This window comes from Primulina eburnea, chromosome 16, assembly GCF_022965805.1.
Source record: "Primulina eburnea isolate SZY01 chromosome 16, ASM2296580v1, whole genome shotgun sequence".
Classification (NCBI taxonomy): Eukaryota; Viridiplantae; Streptophyta; class Magnoliopsida; order Lamiales; family Gesneriaceae; genus Primulina; species Primulina eburnea.
In genome coordinates, this window is record NC_133116.1 from 27,424,060 (window position 1) to 27,448,268 (window position 24,209).

At 38.6% G+C, this 24,209-nt stretch overlaps 3 protein-coding genes across 3 annotated transcripts; all 3 read left to right on the forward strand.

Annotated features, from left to right (window-relative positions):
• Positions 1 to 3,343: 3,343 nt before the first annotated feature.
• Positions 3,344 to 4,764, forward strand: LOC140816144 (uncharacterized). Its single transcript, XM_073175217.1, has 2 exons — positions 3,344 to 3,476; positions 4,373 to 4,764. The coding sequence occupies exons 1-2, from the start codon at positions 3,344 to 3,346 to the stop codon at positions 4,762 to 4,764; spliced, it is 525 nt and encodes a 174-aa protein (XP_073031318.1).
• Positions 4,765 to 4,875: 111 nt separating this feature from the next.
• On the forward strand, positions 4,876 to 8,446 carry LOC140816145 (uncharacterized). Its single transcript, XM_073175218.1, has 9 exons — positions 4,876 to 4,966; positions 5,075 to 5,434; positions 5,909 to 6,002; positions 6,104 to 6,248; positions 6,489 to 6,611; positions 6,848 to 7,142; positions 7,356 to 7,653; positions 7,942 to 8,191; positions 8,309 to 8,446. The coding sequence occupies exons 1-9, from the start codon at positions 4,876 to 4,878 to the stop codon at positions 8,444 to 8,446; spliced, it is 1,794 nt and encodes a 597-aa protein (XP_073031319.1).
• Positions 8,447 to 13,533: 5,087 nt separating this feature from the next.
• On the forward strand, positions 13,534 to 18,088 carry LOC140816438 (kinesin-like protein KIN-10C). Its single transcript, XM_073175702.1, has 16 exons — positions 13,534 to 13,852; positions 14,466 to 14,631; positions 14,719 to 14,919; positions 15,009 to 15,192; positions 15,283 to 15,488; positions 15,589 to 15,824; positions 15,909 to 15,948; positions 16,229 to 16,318; positions 16,404 to 16,457; positions 16,591 to 16,672; positions 16,751 to 17,010; positions 17,089 to 17,135; positions 17,501 to 17,522; positions 17,602 to 17,670; positions 17,760 to 17,798; positions 17,896 to 18,088. The coding sequence occupies exons 1-16, from the start codon at positions 13,638 to 13,640 to the stop codon at positions 17,938 to 17,940; spliced, it is 1,956 nt and encodes a 651-aa protein (XP_073031803.1). The 5' UTR covers positions 13,534 to 13,637; the 3' UTR covers positions 17,941 to 18,088.
• Positions 18,089 to 24,209: the final 6,121 nt, after the last annotated feature.

Below are 24,209 nucleotides of genomic sequence, written 5' to 3' on the forward strand. Positions count from 1 at the left end.
GTTTTATTTTCTTTTACTGTTGTTTAGTTTTTATTTCGAAAAAAAAAGTGGGTGTCAATTTTCCAGAGAGCTCGGCGCTCGAGCGTTCATTTGTACCGCTCGAGCGCGACCAGTGATTAAAAAATTCTACAGAGAGCTTGGCGCTCGGGCAGTAATATTTTACCGCTCAAGCGCGCCCACTCATTTCGCAAACATAATTCCAGAGAACCTGGCGCTCGAGCGGTAATTTTTTACCGCTCGAGCGCGCCTGCAGATAAAAACGCGAATTCCCTTTCCCCTTTCCCCATTTTGAAATTCCCTCAAATCCCTAACACATCCTCTCGCCCCTTTTCGTTTTCTTGCAGCAAATTCCTCCACAGATCCGGACTCCAGCACCGTGGGCGCACTCGTCCTTAAGAATCAAGCGGCTTCTTCACTCCACAACCCTCTCCGGTCACCCACCATCTCCGTCAGCACTACCATGGCTCCCAAGAAACAGCGAGGTAATCCCGGTTCCTCCTCTTCATCTTCATCCTTTGATAGAAATCGGTTTGTGAGTGAGGCGGCTAGGGCTAGATACGATCATGCTGAGATTCACAGAAACCCTATAGCCGAGAGAGGATTTCGTAGACAATTTGAGGACTGAGATCTAGAGCCTCTTGTGGATTTGGACCGGCGTGGATGGGAACAATTTGGGACTCAACCCAAGGCGGCGGTAGTTTCAGTTGTTAGAGAATTCTATGCGAATGCGGCAGAAGGGAGAGATGGTAGAGTCTTTGTTAGGGGTCGACTAGTTCCGTGTGACTCTGTTACGATCAATGCACTATTAGAAACAGCGGAAGTGGATGAATCTCAATTCGAGGCATTGGGCTCCGACCCTAATTATGATACAATCCTCGCAGAGCTGTGCCACCCGGGCGCAATATGGAAACCATTTGGCGGACCGCCGAGCTGTTTTGACGAGAAGTATTTGAAAGCGGACATTGCCCTTTGGTATCTATTTGTGGCCCGACGGATGATGCCGGTTTCGCATAAGAGCGAGGTGCAAAAGAGCGGGCGGTGCTCCTGTATGCTTTGACTGTGGGATACAACATAAATGTAGGCAAGCTGATAAATTCTCAGATCATGTTGAGTGCCCGCAATAGTCATGTCGGTCTCTTTTCCCCATCATCATCTCTGAATTGTGTGCAAGAGCGGGAGTTGTCTTCCGTGAGGATGAGGAGTGGTTGCAGCCGATGAAGGCTATTTGTGTAGATGACTTAAAGCGAAAGATGGCAAAACGACACGTCGACTTCCCCACTCAAGAGGAGGAGGCAGGTGGATCAAGCGCCACCGTCCCCCATCGCCCACAGCCCCGCAGGCGCACCCAGAATGACAAAATGGATGAGAGCCTTGCCTTCATGGCTCATCAGGAGCAGGTCAACGCCAATGTCGCGACCCATCTTGCCCACCTCGACTCCATGATGTGCACTATGCTTCTCCACGGGGGCGTAGATCCAGGGGCCATACCACCACTTCCGCCGTTTGTTCCTCCCTACCAGTTTCAGTATGACTACCTTCTGCAAGGGGATGCCACCAGAGTGCCACCACGGGAACACGATGAGGATGAGCTTTGATCAGGGGAGTTTACTGTTTCCCCTTTCTTTTCTTTTCTTTTGTCTACTGCATTATTTGTGTTTTCAAATTATTGTTCGTTCTGTCATTTATGTTGCATTTGTTGATGTGTTTGCATTCATGTTTGCATTTGTGTTCTTCGCCTTTTGTGCGATGGGGACATTACACACCTCTAGTATGAGGGGGTCATTTTTCGTATTTGTTGTCTTGCGTATTTGTCATGCATGAGTGTCAGATGATGGTGAAACTAGTAAATTGGTAGCCAATGATGATTGTGGGATAAATGAACTGCATGTTACTTAGTTTGATCACTTGTTATGAAACCCCCGATGTATTGAATTTGGTTTATGCACACATAGTGGATTTTAATAGTGGTGTCGATGATAGTTAAGTTCAAAATAATCTGTGAGGGGAACTGGAGAAACATTAGATGCGAGTGGAACTTGAATGAATACCTGTTGAAAGGAGTGACCAATTAGTAGCATAAACTCAAGTAGAAAATCAAACGTATTCCTCAAATATCCTTCATCCCAATCGTGCATAGGACCTAAAAATCTATTCCTAAGCCAGAAAAAAAATACCCTATATCCAAAGCCTAGGGAGTACGCATGAGAAAACTATGCACCAAAAAAATGGAATAATAAAGGAGATGTAAGGTGAGGGGGAGCCAAAAAGGGATGAAATACTATCCCAAGGCTAAAAATATGGAGATGTAAGGTGTTGAGGAATGTCATAGAAAATTTCTGACAAGTGCATAGTGAAAATGATCTATGTGCTCCCCATCTTTCTAAACCACTTGAGCATGTTGCCATTGACTCCCTATATTTTGTGGTTCGACTATGAAACTCTACCACTGTATGTGTTTACTGGTTGGTCCCAAATAGAAACAGGACTCGGAAAAGAGACACTTGTATTGACTGGTTGATTCGGTAACCCACATGATTTGCGAATAAAACTGTCTGAAACACAAGCTAGAAAGATCCACAGCACACACGACCACACCTTTTGGAAAAATACAATTTTGTTGTGATTTCTGAAAAGGGGTAGTAATGTATGTTGTGATTTGACTAAGTGGATGTGGTTCAAACACCCGCTTAGGCAGGAGATACCTGTTCGCTACTTCACCACCAGTTTAGTTAGTTCAATACCCTCCCTTTTGTGTTTGTTCCATGTTTTAATGTGTAGTATGTAACCTATTTTGCTTGAGGGCAAGCAAAAGGTTAGTATGAGGGGGTTGATACGTGTGGTTTTTACGTGTTTTATTGCATTAGTTTGTGTGTGTTTTCATTGTGCATGCGTACATTTCGTTTACATTTTGTTCATTTTAGAGTAAGCTTATGCATTTGATCATTTCTCACTTGTGCATGACGAATTTGCAGGAAAAATGGCCGGAAAACTAAAATCGGAGCCAAGTGCCAAGCCAAGAAGATAATGTGCAGAACAGGCGAAACTCGGGCGGTAATTTAATACCGCCCGGGCACGAGAAAAATCACGCAAAGTAGATGATGTCCAGAAAGTATGGCACTCGGGCGGTAGTTTTCTACCGCCCGGGCGCGAGATTGATCTTCCGAAGAGTCGAATTACAGAAAGTTCGGCGCTCGGGCGGTAACTTTCTACCGCCCGAGCGCGAGATGCCGCATGTCCCAAGCAGATTACAGAAGATGTGGCGCTCGAGCGGTAATATTCTACCGCCCGAGCGCCGTTTATTTTTGGAAAAAATTCATAGCCGATTCCTTACCTTATGTGCTGAATGGGGATGATATGGAAAGGGAGGTTGGACGTTTTGGAGGACATTCAGACGAGATTTCAGAGCCGCCACAAGCTTTTGAGAGACTTTTGCGATTGGATTGAAGATTCGAGGATTTCTGGGCACCGTTCTTCGCGTTTTTCGTCAATTCTAGTATTTCTAATTTAGTTTTCATCTTTTAAACATTGTTGTGTTTATTTTCAAAATGAATTCGAGTAGCTAAACCTTTATTATTTGTTGAGATTTAAGAGGATCCTACCCCAAACTTTGATCTAATTAATTTATAGTTCGATTGTTGCGTTATTCTTGATTATATTACTATTTTATCGTGTTGTTAAAGCGTAGCTAACTTTAATAACGATTTTATATTGCGAGTGAGTTCGAGAGAATAACTTGTGATAGGAACGAGTAGTATAATCCGTGGATCTACAATTTGCATAGACATATGAGGTTGGATACGCACCGATAGTCATAGTCCTAAGGGTCGAAAACTAGGGGATTTCATAGATCGAAATGCAATTCACTCTTGATAAATAATTAAAGACATTTAATTACTTCACTGAGTAGAATTATTTTGGCATAGCTCGTGAGAGTGTGTTCAATTGAATAGGAAATCCTGTCGGAAGTATAAAATCAACATCAAACGAATTAATTAATTAACGAGGAGTAGGTGAACCGAAACTCCCAACAAATTCATTTCTTATTGAATTTTACTCAACCATTTTAGATATTAATTCTCATTCTTTACTTATTGAATCATTTTATTTGCATGTTTATTTGAGAATAGTAGTAATAAAACAATTAATCAATTTTCGTGGTTAAAGATTTAATAATTGGAAATAATAATTGTCAAATATAGTCCCCAGTGGAACGATATTTGTAATCACGTACATTATACTAATACTTGACATCGTGCACTTGCGATTAATTTTTGAGCAAATAAAATCATATTTTTATTGAGGATTTCACAGTGCAAGTTTTGCTCGATCAACTATCTGCACATTGAGGATAATGATTGAGTTAGTTGTGCAGTGTTTCTTCTGACCAAGACTGCATGCATTTGGTGGGAAGCCACGAAGGTAGACATCAATGTTCAAACCATTATATGGAGTGAGTTCAAAGACTTATTTTATGACAAATATTTCTCTAATGATGTCAAAACCCGGAAAGTGAAGGAGTTATTGGAATTAAAGCAAGGTAACTTGAACATGAATGACTATATTTTGAAGTTTGAAGAAGGTTGTTTGCTTGATCCTTTCATTGCCTCGAATGACAAAGACCGAGGTGAACACTTCATGAGAGGCTTGAAAGCCGAGAATAGAAAAGATGTCAGAATGTCCAAGGCCGCAACGTACAAAGAGATCGTGGAGAAAGCTTTTTTAGTGGAACAGGACGAGAAAAGATTGAGAAGGAAAGCCAATTGAGAAGACAGTTTTAATCAAAAGAGCCAAGCTTCGAATCAAAGATGGAAAGGGGGATACAAAGGCAAAGGAAAAGAAGAACATCGAGGTAAAGCTCCTGTGGTTCAGTCTGAGATGAATATGCTTTTATCTCCCAAATGCAGCAAGCCACGCAAGGGTAAATGCTTTGTAGGAACCAACAAATGTTATAGATGTGGAGGTGCAGGTCACATTGTCATCAACTGTACCCAATCTTCAGGCCGAGGATGAGTCCAAGGGCACATCTTCTCTTTGACCAAAGAGGGTGTTAATCCTGATACGTTGGTTATTTCAGGTACTATTTTGATTTCATGCAATGTAGCTCTTACTTTAATTGATACTGGAGCTACGCATTCCTTTATGTCTGAAATTTTCATGAGATCGTTGGGTATTGCACCTATATTTGAACATCTCCAGTTTAATATTATGCTTTCGTCGGGAGATGTTATTTGCCCAACAAGTGTTATTAGAGCTTGTCCTATTCTAGTGAATGAGAGAATTTTATTTTCTGATCTTATTGTGATTCTTATGATAGAGTTTGATGTGATTTTGGGTATGGATTGGCTATCATCGTATCGTGCAGTAATAGATTGTGTTAAAAATACTGTGCGATTTCCGACAAAAGAAGGTGACAACAGGGTCTTCAAGCATTCAGGTACTTCGCTTGACACTTCTTTTATTTCTTGCTTGAAGGTGAATAAGATGTTCGTTGAGGGGTGTCATTGAGTTCTGGCGTCAGTCATGGATGTGAATAAATAATATATGTGGATGTGAATGATATTGAAATTGTTCGAGAGTATGCGGATGTCTTTGCCGATGATGTGCCAGGGTTGCCACCCAATAGAGAAGTCGAGTTTGTCATTGATGTTGTACCTGATACCGCTCCTATTTCTAAAGCCCCTTATCGAATGGCACCACTGAAATGAAAGAATTAAAGAACGAATTGCAAGAGCTGTTAGATAAAGGCTTTATTAGACAAGTTATTTGCCATGGGGGGAACCAGTATTGTTTGTGAAAAAGAAATATGGGTCACTACGTTTGTGTATTGACTACCGAGAGATCAACAAAGTTACAATTAAGAACATGTATCTTTTGCCACGAATTGATGATCTTTTTGATGAATTGCAAGGGGCAACTGTATTTTCCAAGATTGATCAGCGATCGGGATATCACAAATTGAAGATGAAAGAAGATGACATTCCTAAGACTGCTTTTAGAACTAGGTATAGTCATTATGAATTCTGGTAATATCTTTCGAGTTAATGAATGCGCCATCAGTTTTTATGGATCTTATGAATCGAGTTTTCAAGCCTTATTTGGACAGTTTTGTCATTATATTTATTGATGATATTCTGGTTTATTCGAAAACTCGAGAACTTCATCGAGAACATTTGAGAACTGTGTTGCAGCAATTGAGGAATAACCAATTATATGCCAAGTTAAAGAAGTGCGAGTTCTGGTTGGACCAAGTAACTTTCTTAGGCCATATTGTTTATAAATATGGAATTACCGTGGATCCAACAAAGATAGAAGCAGTGAAGAAATGGCTTATTCATATGACAATTTCTGAGTTACGAAGTTTTCTTGGTTTGGCAGGTTACTATCATCGTTTTATAGCCGATTTCTCAAATATAACCCTGCCATTGACTGCATTGACAAGAAAAACAACTAAGTTTGAATGAACAAATGAGTGTCAACAAAGTTTTCAGGATTTTAAGGATAAATTGACATCGGATCCAATGTTGTCACTTCCTGAAGGAGGTGAAAACTTTGTGGTGTTCACTGATGCTTTTAAGAAAGGACTTGATGCTTTGTTGATGCAGCGTGGTAAGGTAATTGTTTATGCTTCCCGTCAGCTGAAGGATTATGAAAAGAATTGTCCGACTCATGATCTTGAGTTGGCAGCTGTGGTTTTCGCTTTGAAAATTTTGCGACATTATTTGTATGGAGTGAAGTGTGAGATTTTCTCAGATCATAAAAGCCTTAAATATTTGTTTACTTAGAGGGAATTGAACATGCGTTAGAGGAGATGATTGTAACTTGTTAAGGATTATGATTGCACTATTAGTTACCACCCTGGGAGGCGAATGAAGTTGCAGACGCATTGAGTCGAAAGTCAAGAGTTGTGTTGAATTCTATGATTCAAAAACCTTTATTGTTGGACTTGCAAAGGAATGAGATCGCCTTGGTCGAGAAAGGTACGATAGCTCGACTTTCAGCTTTGGTGATTCGAGCTACTTTGAATGACATGATTAAAGATGGAAAACAGAATGATAACCAATTGCTGGAAATGAAGTCTAAGGCTGAGCTGAAAGGAAATTATGAATTTGGTTTAAACCGTGATGGGTTGATGACCTTCAGAGGTTGAATTTGTGTTCCTATAGACAATAATATTCGGCGATATGTTTTGATTGAGGCGCATACGGCATCATATTCGATACATCCAGGTAATACCAAGATGTATCAAGATCTTCTTCGACTCTTCTGGTATCCAGGTATGAAGAAGGATATTGCATTGTATATTTCTGAATGCCTAACATGTCAGCAGGTTAAGTTTGAGCACCAAATACCTGCAGGTTTATTGCAGTCATTTCCGATACCTCAGTGGAAATGGGAACACATCACAACGGACTTTGTTGTCGGACTTCCAAGGACGCAGAAATATTATAATTCAATTTGGGTTATTGTTGATCGTTTAACCAAGTCATCACATTTTTTTCCTGTCAAGACAACTTATTCGATGAATCAATATGCTGAGGCTTATGTTCAAGAGATTGTTAGACTTCATGGGATACCAGTGTCAATTATTTCTGATCGTGATCCAAGATTTACATCTGAATTCTTGAAGACCTTTCATAGAGCTTTGGATACAAAGTTGTCCTTCAACACATCTTATCATCCTCAGAGTGACGAACAATCAGAACGAGTTATTCAGATTCTTGAGGACATGTTAAGGGCATGTAATTGATTTTCCTGGAATTTGGGATTTGAAGCTGCCTCTTGTGGAATTCACATATAATAACAACTATCAGTCCTCGATTGGCATTACACCTTATGAATCTTTGTAAGGGAGAAGGTGTTGTTCACCTTTGTTTTGGGATGAAGTAGGTGAAAGAAAGATTTTAGGACCAGAGTTGATTCAACAAATGGTTGATGTTGTAGCATTGATTCGAGAAAGAATGAAAAATGCTCAGTCTCGACAAAAAAGCTATGCGGATGCTCGAAGAAGGCTTTGGCGTTCGAGATAGGTGATCATGTGTTTGATAAGATAGCTCCTCTCAAGGGAGTTATGAGATTTGGAAAGAAGGGGAAGTTGAGTCCTCGTTTTATTGGACATTTCGAGATTCTCGACAGAATTGGCGAGCGAGCTTATCGAGTGGCTTTGCCTCCGGATTTGGATATGGTGCATAATGTATTTCATGTCTCAATGCTTCGTAAATAAGTATCGAATCAAACTCATGTACTTTGTCACGAACCACTAGACTTAATGCCAAATTTGAGTTATCATGAACGGCCGGTACAAATACAGGATCGAAAGGTTAAAGTTCTTAGAAACAAAGAAATTGGGATCATGAAGGTGTTATGGAGTAATCATGTCATCGAAGAAGCAACATGGGAACCCGAGGAAGAGATGAAGCATCGTTATCCTGACTTGTTTACGTCTTGAGGTAAATTTCGGGGACAAAATTTTTTATAAGGAGAGGAGAATTGTAATATTCGTTTCTTTTATTATGAATTATGGCATGTTATGGTGATGGTTTATGGCTTTACATTATGATATGAATGTTATAGAATGGATTAGATAATTGATGGGTATAATAGAAAGTTGAATTTGAGTTAGATAATTAGTGGAAGTGCTGAAACAACATGAAATTGTGGCAGTAGTTGTGGTTTTTAGCATAATGTTTTTTATATTGATCCAATTGATGTAAGACCACTTTCATTAGAAAGATAAATATAAGGCTATAACTTTCATGTTTTGAGTTTGTTCAAATCATTAGGAAAGACGAGCCAAAAGCGCCCCGAAGTGTGCCGAAGTGTGTCATGTGTATCGTCGTTCCTACAATGACATATGTTGGGAGAATGAGAATAATTTTTTACTCAGACCTTCAAATGATCGGAGGCTAATTGGAGATTTAAGCCAAGACATAGGGCTACAACTTTCCTGTTTACCACTTTTTCTAATTCTGAAGGGAAGAGGCGTTTCAGAAGCAATTTTTACAATAGCTGTGCACAGAGCGCGCCCGAGCGGTAAGATTTGACCGCCCAAGCGTGGCTCGCTCTGGATTTTTGGGTTTTTGACAGTATGGTCCGCGCTAGGGAGGTAATATGTGACCACCCGAGCGCCCAGCAAGTTAAAAAACGTGTTTTGAGGATTTGGAAGGCTTTTAATAAATGTTGTGTCACTTTTTCCTCATTTTCTCCCTTTTTCCTTCTCTTCTCTCCATCGGTTAGTGCCAGAGTTCCTCATTTCTCTTCAATCCAACTTCTTCCAAGACATTAATCTTTGATTGAAATCTTAATCTTTGCTTGGAGCTTAGACGTTCTTCTCCTCAAGAGTTTAGGAGCAAGGTAAGAAAGCTATTCCATGGGATAGTGATTGAAAGAAAAATATTGGGTTGTTTGGTTTGAATTTTGAGGTAAGGTTGTTAATATAATGATTGATGGTATTATTAATATTATTGTGTTGTAGGAATCCCTCAAGAGCTTAGCAACCACTTGTGCATTGGGCTGTAAGTAGATTCTTGTTTGAATGCATCTCATAAACTATGTATATGATAAATGATGTTTTAAATTATTTTAGCTCCTTTAACTCATTGATTATGTATATTGTATGTATTGATAAATTGAAAAGAAATGAAATTGATGCCAAGGGCAAAGTAAAGGAGCTAAGGTTTTAGCACGTATACCACGTGTTTGATAAAATGTTTCAATGAATGTTTTTATGGCTTGATGGTTATATGGTATAGTGGTGTTACCTTTGGTAATTCTAAACCACACGACGAAAGTGGATCAACATAATGACATGTACAGTAACTGATTTTGACTTAGACGTACATGTATACCATCGACGGATGACCTATCAATGTCATGCAAAGGAAAAGAAAGTAATGTTTTATGGAATCCCATCTTATAATTGTTATATACACATTTTATTGACGGATGACATATTACAGATAAGAAATGATACAGATTCCTTCTTTACACTATGTTATATGTATTTGTTATTACAATGTCTACTTGCTGAGTTTTTATAACTCATTTCAATTATGTTCATGAGATGCAGATGCAGGTAACCGAGATTGATACGACGGGGTGTTGAGATGGAAGAAGGAAATGTGCAAAGCTTGGAGGAAGGATGGAATAATTATTTTGTTTATGGATGGTTAAGAATTTATTTTGTTTTGAAATTGTTGAAGTTGTGAATATCTTTTGTTGTAAAACACTTGATATTTTTGGGAGTTTAAACTTGACTCTGTTATTTTGGTAATCAAATGCAATACTTTTGTTTTTGTATATCTTTATGTAGTATTTGTGGGATTTTTTATGATGTATTGGTTTTATTACTTGAGACAGGTGGTGAGTTCCTTTTTACGGAGAAACTCTGTCAAAATTTTTAAAGCACATACTTTCCTCCAAGTCTTTTTTTTGAAGCTTCCGCATTATAGAGTTTACTTTTTCAAAATGGGTTAGGGTGTCACAATAATAATAAGCCTTGAAAATATTTATTTTATCTTGGTCGTCTCCGGCCTCTTTTCCCCTGCGTATTATCAAATATTCGGTTAAAATATACTATTTCCATAAAATCATGCAATTAGACCATTAATCATGTAGTATGCATCATGTAAGAATTTAAATCAATTAAATAAAACAATTAAGCAATTTAAACAATTTGCATGCATGTGGTTTACATAGGTTGGATTTTGGACGTTACAAATCCTCCCCCCTTTAAAAAAAATTTTGTCCTCGAAATTAAGACGTACTGAATAATTTGGGATATCGACTCCTCATCTCTGTCTCAGTCTCCCAAGTGGCTTCTTCATCCGAGTGATTCAGCCACTTGACTTTGACCATTTTTATCACCTTATTCTGCAACCTTCTTTCTTTTCTACCCAAGATTTGAGTAGGCTTCTCCTCAAATGACAGGTTTGATATAAGTTGCAGTGGCTCGAAGTTCAGTATGTGTGAAGGGTTTGACATGTACTTGCGGAACATCGATATGTGGAAGACATTGTGGACTCCTACGAGATTAGGTAACGCCACTCGGTATGTTAATGCTCCCACTTTTTCGAGTATCTCAAATGGTCCAATGAACTATTGTCAAATCTCATAACACTCTTCATAGATGTTATCTTCATAAACATGTGATCACCTACTGCAAACTAGAGGTCTCGCCTTCTCTTGTCCGCGTAGCTCTTCTGTCGACTCTGAGCAGTTTTTATTCTATCTCGGATATTGGCGACCATTTCTGCAGAGTGCTGAACTATCTCGGTCCCATCATAGCCCTTTTTCCTACCTCGCCCCAATGGATAGGCGATCTATATTTCCTTCCATAGAGTGCTACGTAAGGAGCCATCCCTTTAGATGACTGATAATTGTTGTTGTAAGTTAATTCCACTAGATGTAGTTTCGGTTCTCAACTCACGTGGAAATCTATTGCTCATGCTCGGAGTAGATCCTCTAAAACCTGTATGACTCTCTCTGACTGACCGTCGGTCTGAGGATGAAATGAGGTACTGAATAGTAGCTTAATCCCCAATGCTGCATGTAGACTATTCCAAAACGATGAAGTGAAACGTGTGTCTCTGTCCGACACTATAGACACTGGAATCACATGCAGTCTAACTATCTCTTGAATATATAGCTCCACATACTGTGTAATGGAAAAAGTCATCTTCACTTGTAAGAAATATGCTGATTTTGTAAGACGGTCCACTATTACCCAAATGGCATTGAGTCCTTTCACTGTGTTTGGCAATCCTACCACGAAATCCATAGTAAAATTATCTTACTTCCACTCAGGGATGAGGAGTGGTCGAAGAATTCCCACCGGTCTCTGATGCTCTGCCTTTATTTGCTGACATGTCAAGCATTTGGATACAAAGCGCATAATGTCTCGTTTCATTCTCGGCCACCAACATAAAAGTTGCAAGTCTTTGTACATCTTGGTACTTCTAGGATGAACAAAATAAGGGGTATTGTGAGCTTCAGTAATAATGTCAACTCTAAGTGAATCACCACTAGGAACCCATAGTCGACCTCGATACTTAACAATGCCGTCTTCGACTGAATATAACATGCTGCCTTCAATTCATCTCGTTGTATCCATTTCTGCAATTACTCATCATTAGATTGTCTGGCTCGAATTCTATCTCGTAAAGTTGAATGCACTATCATTGTAGCAAGATTAGGGGCCTTTCCCCTAGCATAAATTTCAATATCAAAGCGCTGAATTTTCATTTGTAGATGTTTTTGTACTGATAAATGTGCCAAGACTGTCCATTTCCTATAAAAGCGTCCGCCACTACATTAACCTTGCCGGGATGGTACCTAATGTCACATTCGTAATCCTTAACAAGCTCTAGCCACTGTCTTTGTCTCATATTCAAGTCCTTTGGGGTGACGAAATATTTAAGACTTTTATTATCCGTAAAGATCTTACATTTCTCACCATACAAGTAGTGCCTTCAAATTTTCAACGCAAATACAACTTCTATGAGCTCAAGATCATGCGTCGGATAATTCTTTTCATATACTTTCAGCTGTCTAGACGCATATGTTATGACTCGCTAATGTTTCATAAGGACTGAGCCCAATCCTAGCTTCGAAGCATCAGTAAATACCACATATTCCCCTTGCTCTGTCGGCATATCTAAAACTGGTGCTGTAGTGAGTGTTGCTTCAATTGATCAAAGCTATTTTTGACACTCCGGCCCCCATATAAATTTCGCATTATTCTTCGTTAAAGATGTCAAGGGTACTGCAACGGACGAAAAAATCCTTGATGAACTTATGATAGTAGCGGGCTAAACCCAAGAAACTGTGTATTTCCATCACACTTTTAGGCTCATGCCATTGCTTGACTGACTCGACCTTAGATGGGTCGACCTCAACTCCCTCTATTGATACTATGTGGCCTAAGAATGCCACTCGCTCTAACCAAAACTCGTACTTGCTGAACTTTGTATATAATTTCCGATCTTTTAAAATTTGCAAGGTCGTCCTCAAATGCTGATCATGCTCCTCACAGCTCTTGGAATAGATCAAGATATCATCGATGAAAACAATAATGAAATGATCAAGTCATTTGTCTGATAGACAAAAAGATAAAAAAAAAAGAAAAGAAATTAGTGATTATCGTTATTGTTAATAATATTTATTTATTATTATTATTATTTTATCAAATAATTTATTAATACTATTATTATTATTTATTATGAAAATTATTTATTACGAAAAAAGGTAATGCAATAATAAATAATATAATTTCAAATACTGAAAATGAATTTGTTATCATTAAGTTTTAGTAATCTTTGATATGGGGAAAATTGAAAAAGAAAGTGTATTTTATGATTATTGTATTATAAAAGGCTATATTTGATAATAATTAATAAAAAAGTTATTTTTAAAAATACAACTTTTGATTTGGGCGTAAATTATCTTATGGCTGGAATTCAAGTGTATTGACCAAACTACCCCTGACCCCAGTTTTAAACTTTGGAGAGCGTCATCCGAGGCGCCAGAATCATAGATTTCGAAAATCTCACACCCAACGGCTCGTTGCCCCCATTATTATCGAATCCTCATATCGTATCCTCCCTCTTCTATCTCTACCTCACAATTTATCAAGAATTTCAATGGCTTCTACAGTTGCAGGCTCAGACAACATGCAATCCAGTAGGTGCTCGAAGCCCGCAAATCGAGTGCGAATAGTGGGGAAGATCCGAGGATTTACAGATCAAGAATCTGAGTCCTTGACCCGAGAACGGAAGTCTTGGATCACTGTTCAGAATCCCCACGAGAATGGACAGCTTGCTAAAGCCAAAGTTTCTCTCGACACCCGATCCACTGGGTAATTTGTTTCCTTGCCTTCTTACTGTTTGATTTTCAGATTTGGGGGTTTGAGTTTACCTTCTTGATTTTCATGCTTAGCTACTGGTACCGTAGAATTTTTCGTGGTTTTTAGTTTTTATCTTATGATAGTACTGTTGTTTGTGATTAAGTAGATTTTGATTTCAAGATTCGGGGAGTAGCTTTTTACCAGGGGGGTTTTCCCCAACTCACAATTTTGAAGTCTTTTATTATGTCGACAAATTTTCAATTGTAGTGAGATTATATGGTAATCGCAGCTTTGTTTTTTAGGTTATGGGTGATGGGTTTTTCTTGAGCACGTTTGGTTTTAGCACTTGGACCTTTGATAAATAGTTTTAAGATTTGATGCACAGACCTGTCCTGCATTTGTTTTTTGTACCGGTTTTCTTGTTATTTTGAACATAAGTCGACATCAAGAATGGAAGGAAAATCGGTCATTGGTATATTCTTGTCTCTGTAGAAGAGCCTGAAAATTTTTACTTGCATAATTAGAGTTTAAGAATTTCCACACGTAGGTGAGTCATCTATTTAGTTAATTAATCAGATTACAGTTTAGGATGTGTTTTCACCTTTTCTATTTTATATATTTTCAGCCGCAAAAATGCTTATGAACTGGATTACTGCTATGAGCAGAATGAAGATATTGGCCTGATATACTCAAGAGAGATTAGACACATGATTTCAGATGTTTTTAATGGTCAAAATGCATCTGTAATTGCCCTGGGAGCTAGAGGAAGCGGAAAAACATTTACTATACAGGTCTTTCCTGTTTGCCTTCATAATAGTTTTACTATTTTTCTTGGATAATTTGATCCATGCTTGATTTAGATTCTTTCTTACATGAAGGGATCTATAGAGAAACCAGGTTTAGCAACTATTGCAATGTCTGAAATTCTTTCTAAAGCACGTGAAAGCAAGAAAACAGTGTCTGTATCCCTCTATCGGGTTACACAAGACCATGCTTTTGACCTTTTAGATCCTGATTATGCTGAGGTTCATGTACTGGGTGACACTCAAGGCAAACTCAACTTGAAGGGACTTTCTCAGGCAAGAAAACATGTTTTTTATTTGCTTAATTAATGGAATTTTCTGAAGCTGAATTTTAATTATATTTCTTTGCTAATGTTGTTTTGTAGGTCAAGGTGAAATCAGTTTCAGAATTCGAAAATATGTACTTTAGACATCTCAATTTGCAGAAAAGCCAAAAAATATCAATGGATCCTCGACGCTATCACAAGGGCTTGATGGTCCATATATCATCTGAAGATGACAAGATAATACCCAAGTTGGAGAACAAGATTAATTTTGTTGATCTAGCAGGTTTATATAACTAACAATGTAATTATATGCTCTTTCTTTCTATTAGTCCGATGATCATTCATGTAAGCTTTTTTCATATTGTCCAATTAGGCTATGAGGATCCTCGCAAGAGTGGCAGCGACAGAAACACACTTACTGAGAATTACAGGAGTAACAAATCATTGTTTGCATTGATAAATGTCATCAATGCTCTGAATTCCAATGAGATACGTGTGCCATATCGAGAGAGTAAACTCACTCGAATCTTGCAAGATTCCCTCAGTGGCACAAGTCACGTGTTAGTGTTTGCTTGCTTGGTAAGGTTCTACAAGAAATTTAGGTTAAAAATTTAATTGCAGTTTTTGAAATACTTTTATATATTAATTATTATTATTATTATTATTTTTTATGATGCAGAACCCTTTCTTTTGCAAAGACTCTATCAGCTCACTCAGTTTCGTTTCACGGTCCTGTCATAGCACCAAGCAAGTTTTGACTGACTCTACAAATAAATGTCAAAGTTCAGCCAAATCTAAGATGTTTTCGTCGTTGAAAAGTGGAAAAAGTACATCTACTTCTTTGATAGTGAAAAAGCATATGGGTCGTAGTCAATTACTTTCTGGAAAGAAGGCTGACTGCATCCTAAAGGGAAGGTAAAACTACCTTAATGTCCTATTATTTTACAGGATATATTGCTTCAAATAGTTTTTACTAAATTTTGGGCTACTCTTTTCAAGGAAACTCTTTGATGAAGAAAACATAAACAATCCTAAGCAGGTAATATGTATTAATATATCTTATCCATCAACCTGTTATGCCTGCATTTATTTCTTTTTCCTTCAAAACGCCCTCCTCCAGTATGTCTATATCAAATTTTTTTGTCTTGATGCAGTACTCAATTAAATTTAAGATTTGATTATGATGATTACCTTTTCGTTTTAACCTTTCAGCAAAGAGATATGCGTTTTTATATCACAATTAGTAGAAAGTTAATCCAAAATAAAAAAACAAGATGCCCATTTCATACAACTATATGTTGACCTAAAATGTCATGCAGTTGATATGCCTTTCTGAAGATACTTCATCCCACAAAAATAAAGTCCTCCAAGATCATGATTTGGTTGTTGCACCATTTTCGCTGGAAGAGGTATTCAAACCACTCGATTGATTCTTTCTAGTAGTCCCATATAAATCTCGAATAGCATTTGATTGCTCATTTTATTTTGGATCAGGATAATGTATTGCCCTGTGCCCCTAATGATGAGGCTATTATTCAGGAAGAGAAGGTTATAAATTTTTAGCTTGAATTGTAAAAGACAGAATATGTAAAATTATTTGCGGGATTCCAAAAACTCTATATCATTCATTCACTCTTAACATAGGCAAAACTCTCCTAAACTTACGGTTCTTATTTCTTAGGATCTTTCTACACACGGTCTCCATTCTCAAGAAACTATAAATGAAAGTTGTGATGGAAATGATCTTCTACTTTTTGATGATGGTATGAATTAAAACCCAACAAATTCGCTCATTTGGTATAACGACTTGATAATTCTCAGTAGATGATTCAATATTGTAGGTAAGTCATGCGAGTCGAACAAGACTTCACACTTTGATGGATCTGTGCCACTTAGTCAGAAAATCAAAGAATTATCCAAGAACTTAAAGTTGTTGTGTTCATCAACTCCAATGAAGGTGAAAATTCCGGAGAAGGAAATTATTGATTCATCCAATAGTCAATTAAGCTGCAATGATACTACTCCAATGGTGAAATTTGATGGTACGAAAAATCGAAGCCCAAGGGGTGGTACCTTCAGCATATGTGGTTCTAGTTTGAAGGTTTGTTACAGTGAATATATCATCACATAATTGATTAATTGCTGTATTTTTCTCATCAACCATTCTTTTTTATTGCAGAATTCTCTTGTTAAAGAACAACTGAATTTTCTGAATTCAGCTAATAAGTAAGTGAATACGCCAAAATTCACTCTCTACTCCATGTACTACGCTATATGATTTCTTTAGTTTATCTTACTTGTATATGAACTAAAAAGTAGATTCTTGCATGCTGATCGTATGCTACAACCACAATAGGCAAAAGTTATTTGCAAGTTCAGCAAAAATATATGCACAAGTTTAATTTTCAATCAAGAAATTCTACTTTCATCAATGGCCAAGTAGACATTTTATATATTGTTGAAAAGGTGTTGCTAGACTTGTGATTGATTTTTATTGGGAATTACATAATGTTTAGTGAGCTCCAATACAAGTAAGTGTTGCCACCTTGTAAATTTGGTCTAATAATTTGACCTTCCCCCTTTATTTGCAGGGAAGAGTTGAAAAAACTACGAGTAAGTCAATTCTCACAGTCTAAATTTTACTGGCACGAGTTAGGGAAGAAATCTCATAGTATGTATTGATATCATACAGGGTATTGGAGAAAAAAGGGCTTCCTACATTCTCGAACTTCGTGAAGAATTGCAAGAACCTTTCAAGAGTGTAAGTAACATTTATTTGCAGTATTTCTTGCATCGGACGAGAATATATTCCGGGACTGAATTTTTTTTATATTCTTTTGGGTTCTCCAGCTTGATGATTTGCAAAATATTGGCATGTCAGCAAAACAGGTATTATTGTCATTGAAGATAGATTTTTTTAAAAATAAAAACTTTCCAAATTCTTTAGTTCTTTCATCTGCATTTCCACTTCTTTGTTGTTATACAGATCAAAGGCATGATGAAAGGGGTGGCTGCCGAGCTTTTCAATTGAGTGAAGTTGCTATTATTTTCTTCTATCCATTCATCCATGCAATTCATTCCATTCCCCTGTTGTAAATCCAAATACTATTGTTTGTGCTATTGTATGGGTACAACTTAAATTATGGAAATTCAGTTATTCTAAATCATATTCTTTTACTAACCGACTTTTCTTGTAAGCATGCCAGTGCCTATTCCATTTTTGAGAGCATAGTTTGACTTTATTGCGTGAAATTTGAACTCGAGTTTTGGTCTTGTATTAACAAAATGATACATAAGTTTTCATTTAGTTGGTTGTTAAAATACGTAATGTATAAAATTATTAAGAGTAAAATAATTTATAAAATTAGACATAAAAAAGCTACAAGCCAAGCTAATTGTTAGGATCGATTTAACAATTTAGCAAGGTGAATAAAACAGAATGCTCGAGTTAAAAGAATCTCAGCTGGTTTAGGCAGATTATTCCTCAAATGATCATATTAATCGAACGAGTGTCTTGAATGCTTCAAATTCTGTATCCTTAAGACCATCTCCAGCAGCACAAGAAAAAAGTACATTCCACTAAATTAGGATATGGATTTCCCTCAACAGCACTGCATTTTATTGATCTTCCTTTTATTTTTATTTTATTATAATATTAAGATTTATCACAGAATTAGAAATATTCGTCTTATTGGGTGCAGAAATTTGATGCAGGTTGCAAGAGATGTACTTTGACATGCAACATATTTAAGACAAAAATAATACAGAACTTGCACAAAAATAATTTGAACGGTTGGAGATGGTCTAAACACTTCAATGACTGAGTGGATCTTTTTCAGAAAGTTGGCTTTCGTACAGATTGCATAGTAGACACAGTAGGCTCTATTAGGTGTATGCTATGGTGCACCAGCCGGAGAACTTTTCCCTGTGAGTTGAGCTATATCAGTCGTGATCAGAAACATATATGATGTGACCGGATAAAGAGGGTGCAAGATGTGTGAGCAATTTCACCGGGTCGGATTATGCAAATGATGAGGGATGACAGTACAGTGAGATGTGTCTAAACCAGATATTTTTCTCCCGAGAAAAGCTGGTGCTGACCTACAAACATGAAGATAACCACGTGAATGAATACCGGAAGGATGTCTAGTGTGGCCACTCCGATGCTAAAGTCAACAGGTGAACGAAAAGAACTAATATAGCAAAGAGAATGGTGTAAGTGATGTATATTCTAGAGGATAAATGATATGAGCAAGATATATGTCAATGAATGCTTTAATGTTTAAACAAACCTGGTATTTATAAAAAGAAAGTCAATAATGATGTTGTTTTCAGTGTTAATTTACTAATTATGGCAAGATGGTTCCTGGTACCCTGATTTTCTGACACGTCAAACTGTCCCTTTCGCTTTGTCAAATCCAAGCGATTTTGTCAGTAATGATTACCAAGATAAGATATTACATACTTGTGCACTCGAGTGAGGTGCAATTATCGAGGTAACCCTAGTAGAAAGCCATTTCCCGGGAACTCGTCTGGAAGCCCTGGCTTCTGGTAACCCGGAGGATAATGTCTCGGGCATTCATTTGCCCGAATATTTGTCGGATTGGCCCAAAACTTATCATAACCTGATCCATGACCTGGGATCACCTAATACCCATGACCCGGGCCTCCTCGGGGGGTATCACCACTTCCTTTCTAAATAGTTGAGCTAGAGTCTTTGTCGTTGTCCCGATCACTCTCTAGTTCCTGGTCAAGGAAAATTTTTATCGTCTCACATTTTCAAGCGGGTAGGACTGATGTCATGATGATGTGTACCATAGAACTTTAATGGCCCAAAAACACTTTGAATTCCGAGAAAGTGAACAGTCTGAGACGCTTCGTATTCCAAACCTGCCCTTTCATGTCCTTCCACAATTTCCAAGATGCATCCTGACCGTCCTTTACTTAGATCAACGGTGTAGATCCATTACCTCTATTAATATAAATCGAACCACTTTCTCCATTTAACACCTTTTTCGCTCTCGCTTTCTCCACAATCTTCCTCGCACCTCCGACGTATTGTGTGCTTCAGCTCCAGCGATTTCCAGTCTCTAACCAGTCAACCTTCAAACAACTCGTAAGTTTTTTTTTGCCTCCCTTCTTTCCAAAATATGTCAACTCTACTTCTTCTACTTCCGGAGCGACTGTGCACGGCTCGCCTGAGTACGAGTCTGTAGCAGCATGCTCTGGTTCTTCTTCCTCTCCCGAGAAATTCTCTGTTGATCGCCTCCCAAACAAATCAAAAAAACCCAAAATCAAACCCCATGCCTCAGGTCCTTCTCGAGCTATAAAAAAGGGCAAGGGTAAGACCCGGGCTTCTAGCTCGCCTCTCCATGGGGTTCCGAGTGCTATTTTATTCTCTGTTATGGAGAGTACTCTATGCCCTGGGGCGGAGGAGGATCTCAGAGTCATGGGCTCTATTCCCATCCTCTTACCAAATCTGAATTCTCGGTCCCTCAGATCAGGCTAACCAGCCACCAGAGGGTTTCTTTACCTTTTTTGAAGACCAGCTTCGTAGCAGCCTCAGATTCCACATCCCTTCTTTTTTGATCGAAGCGGCCCATTTCTTTGGGGTCCCGATAAACTAATTTTATCCCAATTCTTTCCGTGTAATGGCTGCCACTTACATTCTTTTTAAGTTGCACAACTTATTAATCTCCTCATTCTTCAATACTTTTTTGTGTGCTGGCTTGGGGACAATGCTTTTTCGTTGTCTGCCCATCTGAAGAGCCGGTTCTTTGATGATATCCCTTCTTCTTTAAAGGGATGGAAAAGCAGGTTCATTTATATCACCCTTCCCTTCCATCTTGGATGCTTAACTGCCTTCCTTCCTAGCCTTCCTGCTCAGCCCTGGTCTTCCCCAATCTTACAAATTTGAAGAGCCCTTCATCTGAAGCCAAGAGCTCATGGAGAGGAAGAAATTTTCTTCTTCTCTCCTCCTCTCCGAGGAAAACTTGTTGGCGTACGGGTTGAGTGCCCGGGCTGAAGACCTTATTGACCGGGTGATTGATGAAGTAGCTAGCTCGGGTGCTCAACCTGATAGTTTTTACCTCCGACCTCTTCATTTACTTTTCTTGTTGGTTTTATTGTTGTTTCTATCATCTTTGTCCCTTTGTGCAAACAATTCGAAAATGTAAGGAGTGAACAAGGCATTTCCCGAGCAACCCAATCTACTTCTCCTCCTCCGACCCAATCTCTCACCAAGCCCCTTCACTCCAGCCCGCAAAGAGTCCGAGACAATCTTTTCTTGGAGGGAGCTTCCCACACAGAAGTCAGGATCCTCAAGAAGATGCTTCTTCCTGCTGAGGAGGCCTATCTGAAGGGTTGGTTCTTTGCCGACCCCAAAGCTTTTTGAAGAATCTAATCAGGTCCTTTCCGTAAGTTCTACTCTTCTCCCCCTTTTTTTTACCAACTCATGCTGAACAGGGTGTTCAAATGCTGATCTTGGCTTTTGAAGAGGTAGCCACGGTGGCTATGAAGGAAGTTGGTCGAGCCCAAGCCACCCAAGAGCTTTATCAGCAACTTCAAGGGGAACTATCATGCGTTCGATCAGTTCACGAAGAAATGATCACTGGCCTTCGCAATGCTTTGGACGCGGCTTATCAGCAAATTTCAGCGGTCCAGGTAGATCTTGCTAAAACTAGAGAGAATGTTGATGTCGGCCTCTCCCGAGAGGAAACATTACAGGGGCATATCTCTGCCTTAGGGTCATATCTCTGCCTTGGAGTCAGAGAATCATTCTTTGACCGAGGAGATAGAGAACCAACAGTCCCGAGCAATTGCTACTGAGACTGCCCTGGCAGCCTCCGCGTACTCTCAGGAAAAATGGCGAACTTCCTTCCTCCATTCTCCTAAGTTCAAGACGACAGTTGAGGATCGTGCTTACTCTTTCTTCCGATCTGGCTTTGACAATTGCCAAGAGAAATTTGAAGAGGCCGGGCTTCTTCCAAAGGGTAGGTAAAACTTTCTCGACTTTGATCGAGCCACTAGCGTCCCTTCCCAAGGAGGCTGAAAAAGGAAACCAAGAGGCTGAAGGACAACCAGGTCCTAATGAAATAGATTTAGAGTAGTTTTGTAATTTTTCTTTTCTGGTTCTTCTCATGTAATTTTGGCCTTCGGCCTCTCACTTAATGAAATCTTATTTCGCCCTATCTTTCCCTTTGTAGATATACTCCAGACTGAAAAACGTCTTGAACTTAATTGAGAATTTAAAAATACTTTAATTCTTGAATAATAACCGGGTTTTTTTCTCCATAGAATGTCAAACTTTCAGAAATTTTCTAAGTATTGGAGAATAATTGGTGTTTAATATAATACAGGGGCCTCATGCCTCCCGGGTAAGCTACAAATCCCTTCTTTTTTCTGGATGACTTGGGTATAGAGCCCTGGGCCAGGGTACGGGTCCCTGGATTTATTGGATAACCAGGTACGGGGCCCGAGGCATGGTACTAGACGCTAGACTTACTTTATAACCTTGATACAGGAGGCCCGAGCCAGGGTACGAGTCTCTAGACTTATTGGATAACCGGGGTACAGAGCCCCGAGCTAGGGTACAAGTCCCTGGACTTATTGGATAACTAGGGTACGGAGTCCTTGGGCCAGGGTACAGAGCCCCGGGCCAAGGTCCCTGAACTTGCTGGATAACCGAGGTACTGGAGCCCTGGGCAAGTCTGTATCTTTTTCTTTTCCGGTTCTTATGGGGGGCACAGTTTTGCTTAGAAAAATCTGCAATGTGGCAACTGCAGAGGCAATCACCAGACGGAGAAATGTCGAAGAGTTGTGGTGGTTTTGGTCACATGAAGAGGGATTGCCTAACTTGGAGGATCAGAGTGGAGGCGGAGGTTCTATGATATGGTCTTATAGTAGAAACAGTCTAAGACCACTGTGTAGCAGAAAGTTTTTCCTGCTCCAGGTGTTGGGTAATCGATTTTCTTGTGTCCAAAAAGAAGCGAAAGTTTTTAAAAAATTATTTGACGTTCAAATAATGCTTTTGGACACTCGTATAATTTAAACGAATAAAATAATTTATATGATGTTTATTAACAACCTTAATGAATTATTCACTTGGCACCAACTATTCCGAGATTAGCTTAGATAGCTCTAGTTGTATTCCCTAAGAACAATCTTCTTGAAGTTTTCCATATCCAATAGAGTTCAGTGACAAGAATATTTGTTTCTCTTCTAAATTACACTAGAAAATTTAGAAGAGATTTAACGTTTGAGACAAAAAATAATAATTTGATGGTTCAAACCCTAAACCAAAAGAAGGTGACCGAAATTTTGAGAGAAAATTGAATTGAAAGACTGACCCTATGGTCCCAACGAACTAGAACTTTTTCTAGCTTGCATAGCCTTTTTATTAGAAAAATTGATCTCGGCTTGACGACAATGATTCACTAATCTTTTGTACGAATTCGGATCGTCATAGACAAGAAACCGATACAAAATCTTCTGGTTCAAACCATTCAAAAAATGAGAATATTTTGATGCAAAATTCTCTCTGATGTGAGGAGCGTACGACAACAAATCCTTAAAATGCTTTTGGTAATCCTTCATGCTCGAATTTCCTTGCATAGTGGTCAACAGTTCCATCTCCTTTGCCTGATAAAGAGCTGGCATAAAGTGATGATTGATGAAGGTCGGACAAAAATGTTCCCAACGAATCCACCCATGCTTATGAACTAGAATGACAGAAACATGTTTCCACCATTTCCGAGCTTTTCCTTGATTCATGAAATCAGCTACCTCCATCTTCTCATCCTCATCATAGTACAGCACTCGAAAAAACTGCTCAATGATATCGACCCAAGCTTTAAAAAATCAGCATTCTCATCTCCTGTCAACTGTGGAGGTCCAATCTCATGAAATCCATAATGTTGACGCAATTCCTACATCTCCTTTCATTGTGGTCTTGATGATGCCTTTTGTCACGATCTCTACGATGTTCTCGGCCAGACTCATTGTCGCCATAACGGACATCTCCCACACTTCCGTGACTGCATCTATCTCATGACATCTGAAAGGAAACAAAAATCAATCTCTAAATCCTCGAAACAAAACTACTAATGTCCCAAAAATCTTTGAATGCTCTGATACCACTAAATGTAGAGACTTTACCTGAGTCAATACTAAATAGACTAATAAGCATGCAAAATTTAAATTTCTAACAAAGATTAACCAACGAAAAAAATAACTTAATCATCTTACAACCCAAACAAAAATAGAACAATAATCTTTGCCTTAAACATTAAATACAACCAT